Source organism: Falco biarmicus, chromosome 7, assembly GCF_023638135.1.
Source record: "Falco biarmicus isolate bFalBia1 chromosome 7, bFalBia1.pri, whole genome shotgun sequence".
In the NCBI taxonomy this organism is placed as follows: Eukaryota; Metazoa; Chordata; class Aves; order Falconiformes; family Falconidae; genus Falco; species Falco biarmicus.
The window spans coordinates 14,668,468-14,683,734 of NC_079294.1; the positions used below are offsets into that span (position 1 = coordinate 14,668,468).

General features: G+C 48.7%; 1 protein-coding gene and 1 long non-coding RNA gene across 3 annotated transcripts; one reads left to right on the forward strand and one right to left on the reverse strand.

Moving 5' to 3' along the window:
* Positions 1–897: 897 nt before the first annotated feature.
* Positions 898–3,519, reverse strand: FOXG1 (forkhead box G1). Its single transcript, XM_056347888.1, has one exon. The coding sequence runs from the start codon at positions 3,289–3,291 to the stop codon at positions 1,909–1,911; it is 1,383 nt and encodes a 460-aa protein (XP_056203863.1). The 5' UTR covers positions 3,292–3,519; the 3' UTR covers positions 898–1,908.
* A 534-nt stretch (positions 3,520–4,053) lies between these two features.
* LOC130153291 (uncharacterized) lies at positions 4,054–13,879 on the forward strand. 2 transcript variants are annotated; one of them, XR_008823303.1, is made up of 3 exons: positions 4,054–4,246; positions 5,702–5,841; positions 13,669–13,879. It is a non-coding gene; the product is annotated as an uncharacterized LOC130153291 (long non-coding RNA). The 2 variants fall into 2 exon arrangements; XR_008823302.1 differs by lacking the exon at positions 13,669–13,879 and adding an exon at positions 6,956–7,515.
* Positions 13,880–15,267: the final 1,388 nt, after the last annotated feature.

Genomic DNA, 15,267 nt, shown 5'->3' on the forward strand with positions numbered 1-15,267 from the left:
CGTTTACACATCGGTATGCGAGCCCGGCCGTCACGTGACCCCGCAGCCCTCCGCCTCAGCGCGATGCGCTGCGACTTCACCTCGCGCTGCGCGGCTCCTTCCCCGCCCGGGGGGCGAGGGGGGCACGGCGAGGCTCCGGCCGAGCAGCGATCGCCACTTTCACAACACATCAAGCCAAAGTGTTTGCAGCATTAGAAGTATATAAACGCATAGAGCTATAGATACTTCCGGACCGGTGGTCTTTTACGAGAATTGTATTATATACACATGGGTACCACAGTTTGCTAAATTTGATCAAATGATTATATGAAAGGTAACGTGTGTGTGCATATCCACACACATATGCACTCATAGTTCATGTATCTCCAGTTATCACCAAGCCGAATTTAATTTCTTTCAGAAGAAGAATTCCTTGACTGCGTATCAGAGCTTGCAAGAACAACACGTATCTATGTAACAACGCACCTTGTTTTTTCCCTAATGTGTGCATATATACTCCCATTTTATACGTATGTATATATATATATATGTATATACATACACGTACGCAATTTTAAGCACGGTCAGCGTAAGGCAGCATTTTTAGCAAGACCCCCTACCTCGTACTAACAATTTTTAAGCAGACCTGATAAGAGTTCTGCCCCAAAACAGACATCACAATAGTGGCCGTGGTGCTCAATTAAATGCCCTGATCCTTTACGTTTGAAAATACTGCTGTTAAAGGCAATACGATCAGAGGGGGGAGCGGGGTGGGGGGTGAGGGGGGGTGTGTGAGAGGAGCCTGTGAAAGATGGTGGGCTGCTGTAATAAGCAGCGCCCTGATCTCCCTGTAACTTTACAGCCTCTGGCATATTAATTTTAGTTAATAAAAGAGACAAAAAAACTATCAAGTATATATGAATTTAGCCTATTTTTTTATTTCTGTGTGTTCATAGTAAACATTTTTGTAAGTGACAAACACGGGCATATGACCACAGTATCACAATCAAGAAATTTTAAGACGACATTAACAATCACTCAAATTTATGCGGCATCTGCGCAACACAGGTTACATATTTGCAAGGTTTACCTATAAGTACAATAGGTATTAACATTTTACTACATTTAGAAAAAAAATAAAGGTGACCTGTTAGTGACCACATACATCAAAATATACACAACACAAACTGAAGGCAATCATTAATTTTGTCCCCTTCTGATTCATTTGAACGGGCAGTGCTGCAAACTGAAATAATGTTGCTGTTTTTTAAATTACTCCATACACTGAGTGCATTTTCTAAAACCCAATCTTTGGTCTAAAAGTAAACAAACGAACAAACAAACAAAAAAAAAAAAAAAAAAAAAAGAACCCAAAAAAGCAGTTCGGTAAAGAAAAGGATAAAATAGTAAATGGCCAAAATGTAGTTCTTGGGCGTCTTTCAGTATTAATTCTGCTTAAATACAAATTACGTTTAAAGTTTTTTCTATTTTTCGTAAATTTAGTGTTGGTTTGGTTTTGTTTTTGCTTTTTCTTTTTTTTTTTTTCCCAAGGTCTGCACCCACCGACATATCCATGATAACTTATAATACTGCAAACATGGAGAATCTGGCGGCTTTTAGTGATAGACTTCTCATATTTGAATAAAAAAATCGCAAAAGCAGTCACTATTTAGATACACATTCTACTATAATTTTGTCTTCCAAACTTCATAGTCTACAATGTAATCTCCCCACATTGCACCTTGCTGACACTCCTCACCTTAGTGGAATAATAAACAACCCTAAAGACTGAACAAACGTACAGAAAATGGGGGACTTAATAAAAAATACCTGGACTTTTTTGTTTTGCTTTTTTTTTTTCTCCTTTTAATTATCATTTACAATGCAAATGTGTGTAAAATGTTCACTTACAGTCTGATCCCATGGATGTTAATGTATTAAAGGGTTTGAAGAAGACCCCTGATTTTGATGTGTGAAATAATCAGAAAGTCCTCCGGAAAGTCCCGTTGTAAAACTTGGCAAAGAAGGTCTTAAGGACTCACAGGGGAGAGTGGAGGGCGCCTGTGGCGACGTGGAGGAGGCGGCTGCCCTGGCCGTCATTGAAGTGCTGCTTTGAGAAGTCATTGAAGGGTGAGGAACATGGGGAAAAAAGTAACTCGTCTGTCCTGCTAGGAGGTTTACAGAGCAGGGGTTTAGGGAATAGGTGCCGGAGCAGGGAACTGACAAGCCACACGGCACTGAGGCGGCCAGAGCTGCTGCTGTGAGGTGATGAGTGGCATAAGGTATCTCTCCATTGACTAGTCTATCAACACTTAACCCATTAGACGTGGAAAAGGAGTGGTTGTTTCCCAAGGAGTTTTGAGTCAACACTGAGCTGTAGGGCATGGGGTGGCTGGGGTAGGCGGACGTGGTCCCATTGTAACTCAAAGTGCTGCTGGCCCGGGGGTGGTGCAGGGAGAGGAAGGGGGACATAGGCCAGTACAAGGATCCTGCCCTATCCATGAATGTCAGTCCGGTGGAGGTGAGCCGGGCGCCCCGCTTGAAGGCCAGCTTGGCCCGCGAGGTGGTGGAGCGCCGGCGGAGCTTGCCGGTGGTACCCCCGATGAAGACGTCGTCGCTGGAGGGGTCCAGCATCCAGTAGTTCCCTTTGCCCGGGTCGTCGTAGTGGCGGGGCACCTTGACGAAGCACTTATTGAGCGAGAGGTTGTGGCGGATGGAGTTCTGCCAGCCCTGCTTGTTCTCCCGGTAGTAGGGGAAGTTCTTCATGATGAACTCGTAGATGCCGTTGAGCGTGAGGCGCTTCTCGGGGCTCTGCCGGATGGCCATCATGATGAGCGCGTTGTAGCTGAACGGCGGCTTCTCGTACTTGCCGTTCTTCTTCTCCCCCTCCTTCCCGCTCTCCCCGTCCTTGGCCCCCTCCACCGCCCCCTTCTTCTCCTCCGCCGCCTTCTCCTTCTCCTCCAGCTCCGCCGCCGCCGCCGCCGCCGCGCCCGCGTCGCCTTTGCCCGCCAGCATGTCCGCCTTGGCCACCTCCAGGGCGCCGGAGGCGGCGGCGGCGGCGGGGGGCGGCAGGAGGAGCTGGCCCTTCTCCTCGTCCTCCTCCTCGGCCGCGGCCGCTCGCTGGGGCTGCTGCGGCGGCGGGTGGTGGTGGTGGTGGTGGTGGTGGTGATGGTGGTGGGGGTGGTGGCTGTTGTGGTGGCTGTGGCTGCTGTGGTTGTTGTCGCTCTGGACGGCTTCGGGCACCAGGCTGTTTATGCTAAAGGAGGATTTCGGCAGCATTTTCACTTCCTTCCTATCTCCCATGTCCAACATCACACACTAGTCTGAGGGGGAAAGTTGCAGCGGCCGAGGGAGCAGCGCGCGGGGCGGCGGCGGAGGCGGCGGCGGCCGAGGCGGCGGCACCACCGGCGGCGGCGGCAGCGCAGTTGGACCGCAGTCTCAAGCGCTGGCAAGTCATGTAGCAAGGACAGGAACCGCCGGGGAGGGAAAAAAATAATAGTAATAATAATCACCAATCAGATAAAATCAAACCGAGTCAGAGCGGAGGAAAAAAAAAAAAAAAAAAAGAGAAAAAAGGGGAAAAAAACCCTCTGAAAACCCAACAACAACAACAAAAAAAAAACCAACACACAAACACACACAAAAAAAAAAACCCCAACAAAAAAAAAAAAAAAACAACTACTTCATGGTGCCTGGTTCCCCCGGCAAGGCAGAGCAGGGGGGAGGAAGGAGCAGCCGCAGCCGCGGGTCGGCGAGGAGCGAGCGGAGACGGGCTATACAGACCGCCCTGGCCGCAATTAATTTCAGAGCTGCAGACACGCACCGGGGCTGTAAAAAATTTTTTGGTTTAACCTTTCCCACCGGCCGCCCAATCAGCGACGCCGGCGTGCCCGCGCGTCTGCCCGCCCGCCGGCCAATGGCGGCCCGCCGCCCCGCCCCTCTCCGCGCCCGCCCGTCGTCGCCCCGCCCCGCGCCGCCGCCGCGGCTCCCGAGGCGCAGGGATACTGGCGCAGGGGCGCATCACCGCGGCGGTTTGCGCGCCCCCCCCCACACCCCTGCCCCCCCGAGCGCCGCTCCGAGCACAAATCCCCTCACGCCAAACAAACGGCGTCCGTCCCACGGCGGCGGGCCTGGCCGGTTTTCCTACTTTGTAGCTTCTCCGGTGGACGAAAGTTGCCCCGTCCCTCTTTGCCCCCTCCTCTGGCGGCGGAGGAGGCGGGGTGGGAGGCCGGGTGGGTGAGGAGGCCGCGGCGCACCGGCGGCGGAGGTACTACTTTGCGGATCTCGCCGAAGTCACTCGGCGAGTTTATTTTTTCTAGGCCCCGGTGCGGTTATTTCTGTTTATTGTTTTACCAAGAGAGCGAGAAAAAAATAACCAGCTGGAGGGGACGCAGGCGGCGGGGCGGGCCTTCGCCGCCAGGGGCCCGGTAGCGGCCCGGGGCCGGGCGGGGGGAGGCCGCGCTGCCCGCGGCCTGCCGGGGAAGACGGCCCGTTCCGGCCCGCTGGGCCCGTGCCTGCCGCGCTGCGGAATGTGAGTTGGAAGGCACGGACGGAAGCGACCGAACCCTTCCTCCCTCCTCTTCTCCGCTCGCTCCGCGCCTCCGGCGGCCGGGCCCAGCGCCAGGCCGTCCGTCCACGCTTCCCTGCCCGCCGCTCTCGCCCCTGCCCCGCGCAGCTCCCGCTCGCCCGCCGCCGCCCCTGCGCGGCCGCCGGAGCAAGGCGCGGGCCGTCGGGCTCCTTCCTTCTCCTCCTCTGCGCTGCCGGGTGGTTTCGGCCAGAAACGCGCAGGCCGCGTGTCAGGTGTAAAAAACCGAAATAAATTATATTAATAACCCATTAAATATATATATGGCGATTTTTTGCCGCCCTCCCCCGCCGGCCCGGCCCGGCCCGCGGCGCCTGGCCACGGGGTTTCGGTTCCGCGGGGTTTAGCCTTGCGGGGGCAGGGGAGAGGGCGGGGGGCAGCGGTGCGGCCGCTCCCGGGGCAGATGGAAGGGTCTGGAGCCGCCGCCGTCTGACTGGCGTCCCTCATATACACAGGGAGGCAGGGGCACGGGCTCGGGGGTACAGTTTCCCGGGACTAAGGAACTGGGTCTTAATCGTTCACATCGCATCGTGTCTTAGTGTGAGCGTGGGGGGGGGGGGGGGAGGATCAGCCCTGAAACAAAGCGAAATAAATCGCGCAGCTTCCTTACTCGGGAAGTACAAGGGGACATGTAACGGAGAGAGAGCCTGCTGATCACATTCAGAGGAAAGCTGTAGGCAAAGGCAACGTACAGCGCCGCGTTAAGCTACCTAAAGTTTACGTTTGTGCTGTAGGAAAAGATGTTCCGTAGAAATAACACGTGCGGCTCAACCCCGGCTAAAACAATTTATCCCGGGGAAATTCCGGTTAGAGCTCAGCGCGGCAAACGTGGTTGTGTGTAGACGTGCGTTTTATATATATGTTTGTGTATGTGATGTGTGTGTGTGTGAGGGAGGGAGAGCGACTGTGTGAGAGAGAGTAAATAACGAGGACAATTACAGTGGACTGGTAATAAACAATTGCAATTGGGAATGGCATGAACTCTGTGCATTGGATTAACCTCGAATGACCTTACCACAATTGTATTTATTTATCCAATTTCATAACAGGTTGCTACTGAAAAAAAAAAAACCCAGATAAAAGTCAATGATCAACCACGCTTTTTTCTTTTTTCTTTTTTTTTTTTCTTTTTTTAAGAAATGCGGGTTAAAAAAAATCATGTCAATTTCTAATTATTTCATTGCTCAACACTGAAGTCAATGTATGGGAATTCTCGAGGAAAAGTGCGATGTGGAGGATATGACTTGACTCTACCATGGCAAGGGGTAAGAGGAAAGGTAAGATCCCTGCATATTATTATGATTATGATGATCATTAACTAATATGTGTCATTATGGTGCAGTAGGATCCCATTAGGGTGGCTGGGCCCAGTGCATTTTCCTACTCGGTCTAGCATGTAATGATTCGGTGTAACCGGATTCTTGAGAAAGGACAGGTTACGTAAACATTTACTGATGTGGAGTAACTATACTATTTGTACTCTGATATGCAGGAAGGAAAGTGTTGATTAACACAGAAGAAAAAAAAAGCGAAATTAGCTGATTGCATGCTCATAAGTGCAAGCTGTCATTGAACTGCTTTTAAAATAGACACAGCTGGGTGTTTGTGTTGAAAAATTTCTTGTGTTTTTGCTAATACTGAAATAAGCATGATTTTGTATACCAAACATTTTCAGATCATTAAAATTTGTAATCTGTGCTGGTTTTAAACACAAAGAAAAGAAACAGATTCATTTCGCTGTAAAATTTGCTGATATTATATTAACTCAATCAGGTCTGTACAAATGGTGTATTGTGCCTTATCAAATCTCTTTGATCCATTTAATACACAAAGTGCCAAACGTGTGTATTGTTTGTTAACATTGAACGTTTTATTCAAATCCCAGTTCTGCAGCGAACTGGAGGAGTTCTCGTTTAATGTAACACTGACATTGCCTGTTGAAATTTTAATGCATTGAGGTGTTTCTTAGGTCAAAGCTGAGTTTACTTCGCGCTGTGATCAGGCATGAAAATGTAGCGGGGAAGAAAATAAACTTTTTATCTTTTACATTTCTAAGCAAAGGGCTAACACCAAAAGAAGCATGCTTTTAAAAACGTTCGATGGTCTAGATTTAACATGCAGTCCTTTGTCATGGGTGCAGAATAAAGCTCTATGCACAAACTTAGGATTTATATTATTTTTTTTTTAATGCCCTGGATATACAGTTCTACCAAAAAAGGAAATGTCGTGTCCAATATGTAGTACATATCTTTCTAAGCCCATGAAGATTAATGCACTGTTTACAGACAGAAAAGGATATGTAAGAGAAGCCACATCAATTATTATTTCTGCTGGACTGTAACTTTGAAGTCCCTCTTTTTTTTTTTTTTTTTTTTTTTTTTCCTTCCGCAGAAAATTCTCGGTTTATAAAACTGGAGATACTTACTTTGGGAATGCAGGAGTCTTGCTCTAATGCCAGTTCTTCCCTGAGCTCTGCCCTGGCCACGACTCCCATTCACTTCAGTGGCAGCTTTGTGCGTCGTCGCCCTGTGTGAGCGGCTGGTTTGACCCCTCAACTCTGGCTAAATGCAAATTCTTATAAGAAGATCCCTCACGGCACCACTTTCTAACAGGGAAGTTTTTGTGGGGTGTCTGAAGAAGAAGCTTGTGCGTGGAACAGAAGGGCACGGCCCCAACCCTGCGAAACAGGGGTGGGTGTGCAGAGGGGACCCGGGTCTGCGGAGCGTGGATGCTCCCTCACCTGCGCGCTCGCCTGCGGTGCGGGCCCGCCGCACTGTGCTGAGGGGATGGGCTGAGAGTGTCCGACTCCGGGTCAGCACGGGGGTGAAGAGCTGAGCTGAAACGTCCTGCTTGTAGTGCCATTCAACAGCGATCTCCGAGCATTTTCTTGGGTATAAGTCGTAGAGATAGTGTTTCAACCGCATACTTCACCCTCCCCCCGCTTTTTTTTTAAGTTGAGTTTTTTTTTCATTAAAGGCCAAAGGAAAAACAGACCCTCTCCACTGTAAGCTCAATGGATATAGCATACCCCCCGCCACTCCCCAGCTCCAGCCTTCAATCCCCCTTCACACGGGTATAGCGGCTCTGTACTCGCAGGCTCTTTCAAAGGGTTAAGCTGCTAAAATGTACTGACAGCTTAAGAAATGAATGAGGTTTTTTTTCAGCCCTGAAGAAAGGGTATTTAATAACCACGCTTCGATGGCATCGTGCTTCCATGAAACGAGTTGGGACACTTTGGTCTAACAGTCAGTAATATCACATTCGGTACAGTAAATGCCTGGGTGTACGCATATATAATTCTATTCCCCCTTGACTCTAAGATTGCCTTATTTATTCCAGGTTACCTGGGCAATTAAGGTAAGGGCTGCTCAGCAGACACTGATACCCTGCTGCTAAGGCATGGCGAATGGGGACAGAGCGGTGCGCTAACAAAGAGAAAAAGGTAGTCAAACATTTTGAAGAGGGGTGAATGGCACTGAAGTTGGAGGGAAGGATGAATGGAGGCAAAGAGAGAGAGGAAGAAGCATTTAACAGTCCACCCTTCTATCCGCATTTGTAGATTTAAGTTTGGGTGTCCGTCTCAAGCCAATTTACAGTTAATCCTCAACAGCTGGTACTGGTGCTAACGTTTAGTGATTAGAAGTTAGTCTGTTTAGCATGCTGTATCCTTCTTCCTTGGGTTTTGGTTACAGGTTATACGATTAGGATTGCGAGAACAGTAGTGAACTAAACTTCCCAGTAAGAGGTCTTCACACCAGGGAAGTGTTACTTTGCTGCAGCAGCCCTGCCTCGTCAGTCATTAGGAAGCTGCAGGTTGTCAGAGGCTTCTCTTGCGCGCACACACGCGCAGACACACACACGCACACACACAAAACCACAGCACTAAAACTAAATTAAGAAGCCGATGATTAAGACAAGCGTCTACGAGGCCTGTCATTTCAGCATCCTTCCATCATAACATTGTGGCACCGAGAAATTTGGTTGAAAACCCCGGAAAAAATGTCTATGGGAGAGCCTCGTGTTTGAGATAGCATAAATGTTAACATAAAATATAGACTGGGGACTGCCTCGGATGCAAGAGAGTATTCCGCCGAGGAAAGGAGCACTGCAGAGACCTGGGGCTATCCGCTCGCTCGCGAAACTCTGGTAAGTATCTCTCCTTTCTATTGCAGCAGGTACGCAGGCAGTGTGTGACTGGAACTGGACCGGGTTTGAAATCCGCAGCTCTGTTCCCTTCGCAGACTTCGGGGAACTCCCCCTAAAGATAGATCTGTAATGAAAAGTCCCTGCTGGATGACTAATGGTTATTGGCACTCGGTGCCCCTTTAAGGAGAGCAGCACATCTTGTGCCGAAGACCTTGCAAGCACCCTTTAAATACAAACATTTTAAGTCCCCCTCCCATGCATCCCCACCCGTTGTTTTCGGGCTAGTTGTGTTGCATCTCCTCTCCCCCCTCTCCTTTAAGCTCTCTAGTCTTCCCTCCCCCCACCCCCATTCAGAACTAATTGCTCAGTTGCTTAAATGTTTCAAGAAGAGCGAAATTTCTCCATCCGATGATCTTTTGAGAAGCTGCACTGTACCATAAAGAACAGCCAGCGGGGCACTGTCTACCTTTGAGAAGCCTGCTCAGCTAGGGGAGAGGTAGGGTTCAAACAACGACGTTAACCAACTAGGTGCAAAGAATTCCCCTCCTGTTGAACTTTAGGAAGTTTCTTGGACGGGCAGAGGTTGGACGGAGAACGTGGAAAGGGGGAAACATGGCTGTAGGGGCCAGAAAGCTTTGCGGATGTAGTGAGCCTAAGACAAGATAGAACAGTGACAGAAAGAGATCCCAGTAAACATTGGAGTATACATTTCCCACGGCGGCTGCGCTGGGTGGAGAGGTCTGAATTAAATCGCCTTAATTAAAAGCTGAAGATTTTATTTATTTGTTCCTGTAGCTGCAGGATATCATCCACAGAAAGCCTATCTGGAAAGTGTAGAGCATCCGCTAGGTTTGGTGTGTTGAGCTGCCACTGCCAGAGTTTCTCAGAACGGGGTATTGTTACACTCGCTGCCAACTCGAACATTAAGACGTGCGGTGGTTTAGGTCCTAAATGTGGATATTATTTTATATGCCACCGTGCGTAAGAAAGCCATCACACCTGCCTAGGTAATAGGTGTCCCTGTGTCACAAAAGCTCTCCCTAATTCAGGAATGAAACAGAAAATTAAAATATCCCTAAAGAATTATCCACAGAATTATGCAGACGACGGTAAAAAAGTGCAGGGGGTGGGATGGACAAGTTAAAAACTTTGTACTGTTCTCAGGGTTTAAATACATGATTTTATTTTCTTCTGTGTTTACTGTTAAAACATTCTTGGCCAACAGAGTGCTTTTGCCTGAATTATCAGATTGAATTGAAGAATCGTGAAATAAAATACAGGGAAAGAGAAAGACGGGTGTGTGTGTGTGGGGAGGGGGTGGCGGTGGAAACAAACACCACCAAAACCCACAACAACCATCATCATCAACAACAAAAAACACAAAAAACCCCCACCCCAAACCAAGTAGTGCTTGAAGACAACTTCTAGCTGATCGTTGGCTCATAAGAAACTGTTGCTGGAATATTTTCATGGTGGTGTTCTAAAGCTCTTTAGCCTCTTACAAACGTAATCTTTGGCAAATGACACGTATATCTGGTTTTGCAGTTTTTCGGTAACTCAACAGAAAAGACGCCCCCTCCCCCCCCCCCCTCCCCCCCCGCCCTTCTCCCCTTCCCCAGCACAGGGGCAGACGCAGTCTCTCTCCCGGTGCTGTCTCACCCCGGCGCTCCGCAAAAGGCAGCGGGGCGCGGGGTGCCCGTCGGTCCGCCCGCCCTACCTGCCCGCGCCCGCCTGCCGCCCGCCCGCCGCAGCCCTTTCCCCCGCACCGCACCTCCACCGCACCCATCGGCTCAGCGCAATCTGGGGCTCGGAGAGATCAGCTGCGGATCCAATTTTTAGGGCCTACAAAAAGCGCAATACCTCCCCCTTCCCTCCCCCCGCCCGGGCCCCCCTTGTAACCATAGCAAAATGCCCGCTGCAGCACAAAAGCCATAAACAACTATACACCCCTCTAGCAGAAGGCGCTCGGCGAGCCGAGGAGCAAAGCCGATTTTAACTTTCTCCGTGCCTGGGGCTCAGGCAGGAGGAGGAGGAGGAGGAGGATGTGCCTGAGCTCGTTCCGGCCGCCGCACGGCAGCGGGGTGACCCGCACTTTGCGGGTGGCGAGGCGGCGGGGCTTGCTCTGCCTTCGAGGAGGCTGCCCGGGTAGCAGACCTTGCTCGCTCCTTGGTCTTCTAGCATGAGTAGGGCTCGCAGGAGTTGCCTCTTTTATGTAGGTTGTTCTGAACACTTTTTATATCGGGCAGGGTGGTCTCCATGTTTTCTTTCTTTCTTAGCGGAGGGAGGGGGGAGTGATGGTAAGGGGCTTGTTGGATGATTATAACCGCTACCACTTATAAATAGGTTTCTTGGGGAAGGGCTGATATCGTACCCTTGATATCAGTGGGTGTGTTCATGTATTATTTTAATATGATATGTCTTTTATACAGAGCTTATTTTCCTCCTCCCTCCCTCCCTCCCCAGCTCCCCCCCTCTCCCCCCCCCCCCCCCCCCCCGCTTTGTTTCTGGAATTTGTTTCGCTTTTAAAGCACCAGCACAAACAAACAAACACACAAAAATGACTGGCAACAAGTTAAATCCCATTTGTGTCCCTCCCACCGAGCACGGACGGTGCCTCGCTAAAGCCTGGGGTTTGTAGTTTTGCCTCGACAATAATTTGACCAAGAAAGAGGAGCGGCTGCAGGCAGGCTTTCCGTGCACTGACAATGCGGGAGGAAAAACGGTGAAAGAAAGAGTCCTCCCGGGATGCATCTCCTTTGTGTGTTTTCTCCTCTCCATCTTTTAGATGGGGCTCTCACATAGGCTTACACACACACACATACATACACACACACACACACACACACACACACACACAGAGGGGCTGGTTATGTTTCCTAGGGAGTTTTTAGGCAACAATGTTTATTATAATAGAGCTAGAAACTCCACCGAAATCATGAAACCATGCCGTAGCTCCGGAAACTCCAACAAATAAATAATTTCCATTTGCCTCCTAGCAGAATACTAGCAGAAGATGGCATTACACTGTATCTTCACATTCCTTTAAAAAAATCAAGGGAAGGGTAAAGAAAAGACTCACAAGTCCTTGTACACGCTGGAGTTAATAAAACGATAGTAGTAGATGACATTTTTTTTCCTTCCGAGGCGACCACAAGCTTATTTCTATGGTCATATTAAATAGTGAATGGGCAAAAGCAGAAGCCGTGTTCTACTGAGGGCTGGGACCATGTCCCGCTGAGGCTCCACGACAGGCTTTCCCAGGGAGCCTCCCGGATCCCCGCGCCTTCCCTTCGTTTTACCTTGCAGAACCGCGGAAAAAACATTCGCGCTTGACTGTGCTAAATGCACCTAAAAGATACCTTTTCACGCAATCGCACGGTTTGCAAACGATAGTTTAACTTTATCTGTTGTGCTGGGCACGTGTTTTGTCATATGAAATTAACTTGTGAAAGCCTTTGTATCATTTTTTGATTTGTGTTTGGCGACACCGCAGATCATATCTCATTGCGTTGATGGTTCATACAATTGCTAAATTAAAGGCATGTTTTCGGCTTTGAAAAACAACAACAAAAAAGCAACCCTCTGAGAGCTCATCCTCAGCAAAGCAACCCGAGAAGCAGCATAATAACGCAGCGCAGTATTTTCCGTGCGTGTGCGGTATCTCCATAATTCTGTATCATTTAGCGTCTCTGTTGTCTGTACCTAAAGAGAGTCAGGTCACTCCTGGGCTTCTTACCTATAATCGCCACCTAAAAGAACGTACGGGCAGGGTACAGATAATGGCTCTAATTGCTTGGAGGATTGCAATTGGCGTTGTATTTTTTTCCCCCTCGTGTCTTTACCTATTCTCCCGTGGTAAATATTAGCAACTGAACTGCTTGTCTTGACGTGTTGGTGTGTTTGAGCCCCACGAAGCTCACCGGATCACTGCAATGAAGTGATCAGGCCGTCCTATGCACGTCGCAATTTACTTTTCTCTCCTCATGTTCTGCTTCTCCTCTCAAAGGAGGACACCGCATTGAACCAAGTGTTCTGGTTTGGGCGGTCCTCCGGACTTTCGGATTTTATGTCTAAAGCTTTCAGTATGTTGGGGCTGAAATTATGATTTTCCACATTTCAAAAGGGATGAGGCTCTATTTATAAATGTTACAGAAGGTTTCGTTACTTCAGGAACAACAAAACAGGAATAGAGCTGCAATTTTCAAGAAAATAGGATTTCAAAATATAGAAATAAAAAAAAGTAGCGGAGACGATGTATAATTCAATCAAATTACAGAAAATTGCTTTAAAATTCAGAACAGTAGCGATCCATTATGTCTCTGTTTTATTAGTGACAAGTACAATTACTCTAAAATAAAGAACACTGGTGAATATATAATTGGCTGTAATCATGTTAGTGTTTGAATAAAAATGACGGGGACATTTAACACTTTGACAACAAAATGTTCAGAAACAACTTATTTATTCAAACAGTTTTTATTTGCATCCACGTGAAGGAGAAACACACTTTTGCTTACGATAAATCAAGACTTTTTCACGTTCAACAAATATATGTGTGCATATATATATATAAAGATTATTAATTATTTTATTATCCAAGGCTTAATAAAGTCTCCTGAGTGCGACTGTATTATTATTGATTACTCAGTACCCAAAGGACGCCATCTACAGGAAAAGGTCTTTAGACTTAACACAAACCTAATCACTGTTGATTTAAAAAAAAAATTAAAAAAAAATCAGAGTTAATATTCCTCTATAAACCCAGCTCCGATTTTACCCACAACACCGATCACAATATTTGCTTTGTAATTGCTTCTTGAGATTCACTTTGTTATAATTTGACACGATCTAGGAATCTGTTACAAGGGGCCTTTACTCTGAAATACAGCATTTAAAAAAATACATTGAACTCCAGAAGAAGCACTTTTTCTCCTTCTAAACCGACTCTTTTCCCTCAGGATTGACTTGATCGTCCCTGAAAATGCAGAACAGCCCATGAGATCTCTGCCTTCAAACCAAGCCCGTGGAAGATGCTTGCAAAAGAGCCCTGAAAAAAACCTAACTTGATTGAAGGCAGTTTGTGCAACAATTGTGTCATGGAATACTTAACATTTCTTTAACTTATTTCCTTTTGGATAATGTCAATAAATATCAGCTATGCCAAACGTACTCACATCTATCCTACAACACAGCCTTTGCCCCATAGCTTGGTACTTAAAGATGCCATTTAGCCGCGTTGCTCGTTTCTGAGCCCTTGCTGGGAAACACATCGAAGTAGAAAGTGTGGCCCTTAATATTTTGATCATACAAATACAGACCCGCGGAGATGGCATATGCCCTCCGTGATGTGATTCCAACACCCCAGTTCAAACTACAGAATATAGGAGGAGAGCTAAAGGAAGCTTTCAGGACCATTCCTTCTGCGGGCTTCTGTTTTTTCTTTTCTTTTCTTTTACTTTTCTTTCTTTCTTTCTTTCTTTTTTTTTTTTTTTTTTTTCTGTTTTAATCCCGAACGAAATTTTCTTTTCCTATTTTTATTTCTTATTTATCTTCCCTTTTCGGCAAGTCTCCAAATTTCTGCCTCTGTTGCGTGTGTAGTTGTGTGCTCATAAGGGGGTGGACCCTACCCTGACCGATCCCGACTCCCCTGCGGCGGGGCGCAGCGCAGCCCAGCTACGCCTTCACGGCCGGCTCCCAGGCGTCCCCTACCCCGGCGCGTTTCGCCAGCCCGTGCGGCTCTTGGCTATTAAAGTAGCTCTGGCTTCTTTCTAACTCAGGCCAGAGAGCTGGATGAGCTTGGAAAAATTCAGGGGTGGATTAAACTGGGCAGCGAGTAGTCAAAAGCAGAGGTGCGTTGACACAAAGGCTGAGAAAAATGACTCACGGCGGACCCTCGATTTTGGACCCTCGGTTTTTGCGTTATTTCGGAAACCGGGGACAAAAGCCTGGAAACTATTATTATTTGCGCTCCCACTGAAGTCAACCTCAAAGTTTATACCAAAGGTCTCCCTCTGCCTTCTCACTTCTGGGCATTGACGGTGAATGTCCCAAATGGAGAGGCTGTGTCGCATCCCTGCTTTTAAACTTGAGGGGACCTCAGGAGAGGAGGTTTCCTTCCCTCGGGCCAGCGGCTGCCGCAGGCGCAGCCGGGGCGCGGGAGGTCCCTCCCCGCCGGGAGCCGGGGCGGGGGCGCCCCTCTGCACCCGGAGGTCTGTCATTTCTCGGGTGCCTCGTACCAAACCGCAGATGTCAGCCTTTCCCTACGTGTTCGGGCTGCTAATGCGGGCACTTCACACAACAGAAATGCTCATCTCTGGAGCCTTTCCCAAGGCCCGCAGCCGACTGCGTGCGTCGCCTCTGTGGCAGGCGGCCCCGGGGCCCCGGGCCGGGGAGCTCGGGGTGCCCAGCACTCGGTGCCCAGGGGACCCTGATCCCCTCGGAGCCCAGCACCCCGCAAACGCCCCGGAATCCCCCGGACGCTGCAAACCAGCCGAAGCGCAAACTCCGCGCATCCCCGCGGGGACACGCCGTCGGGGCTCCCAGCGCGACAGCTCCTG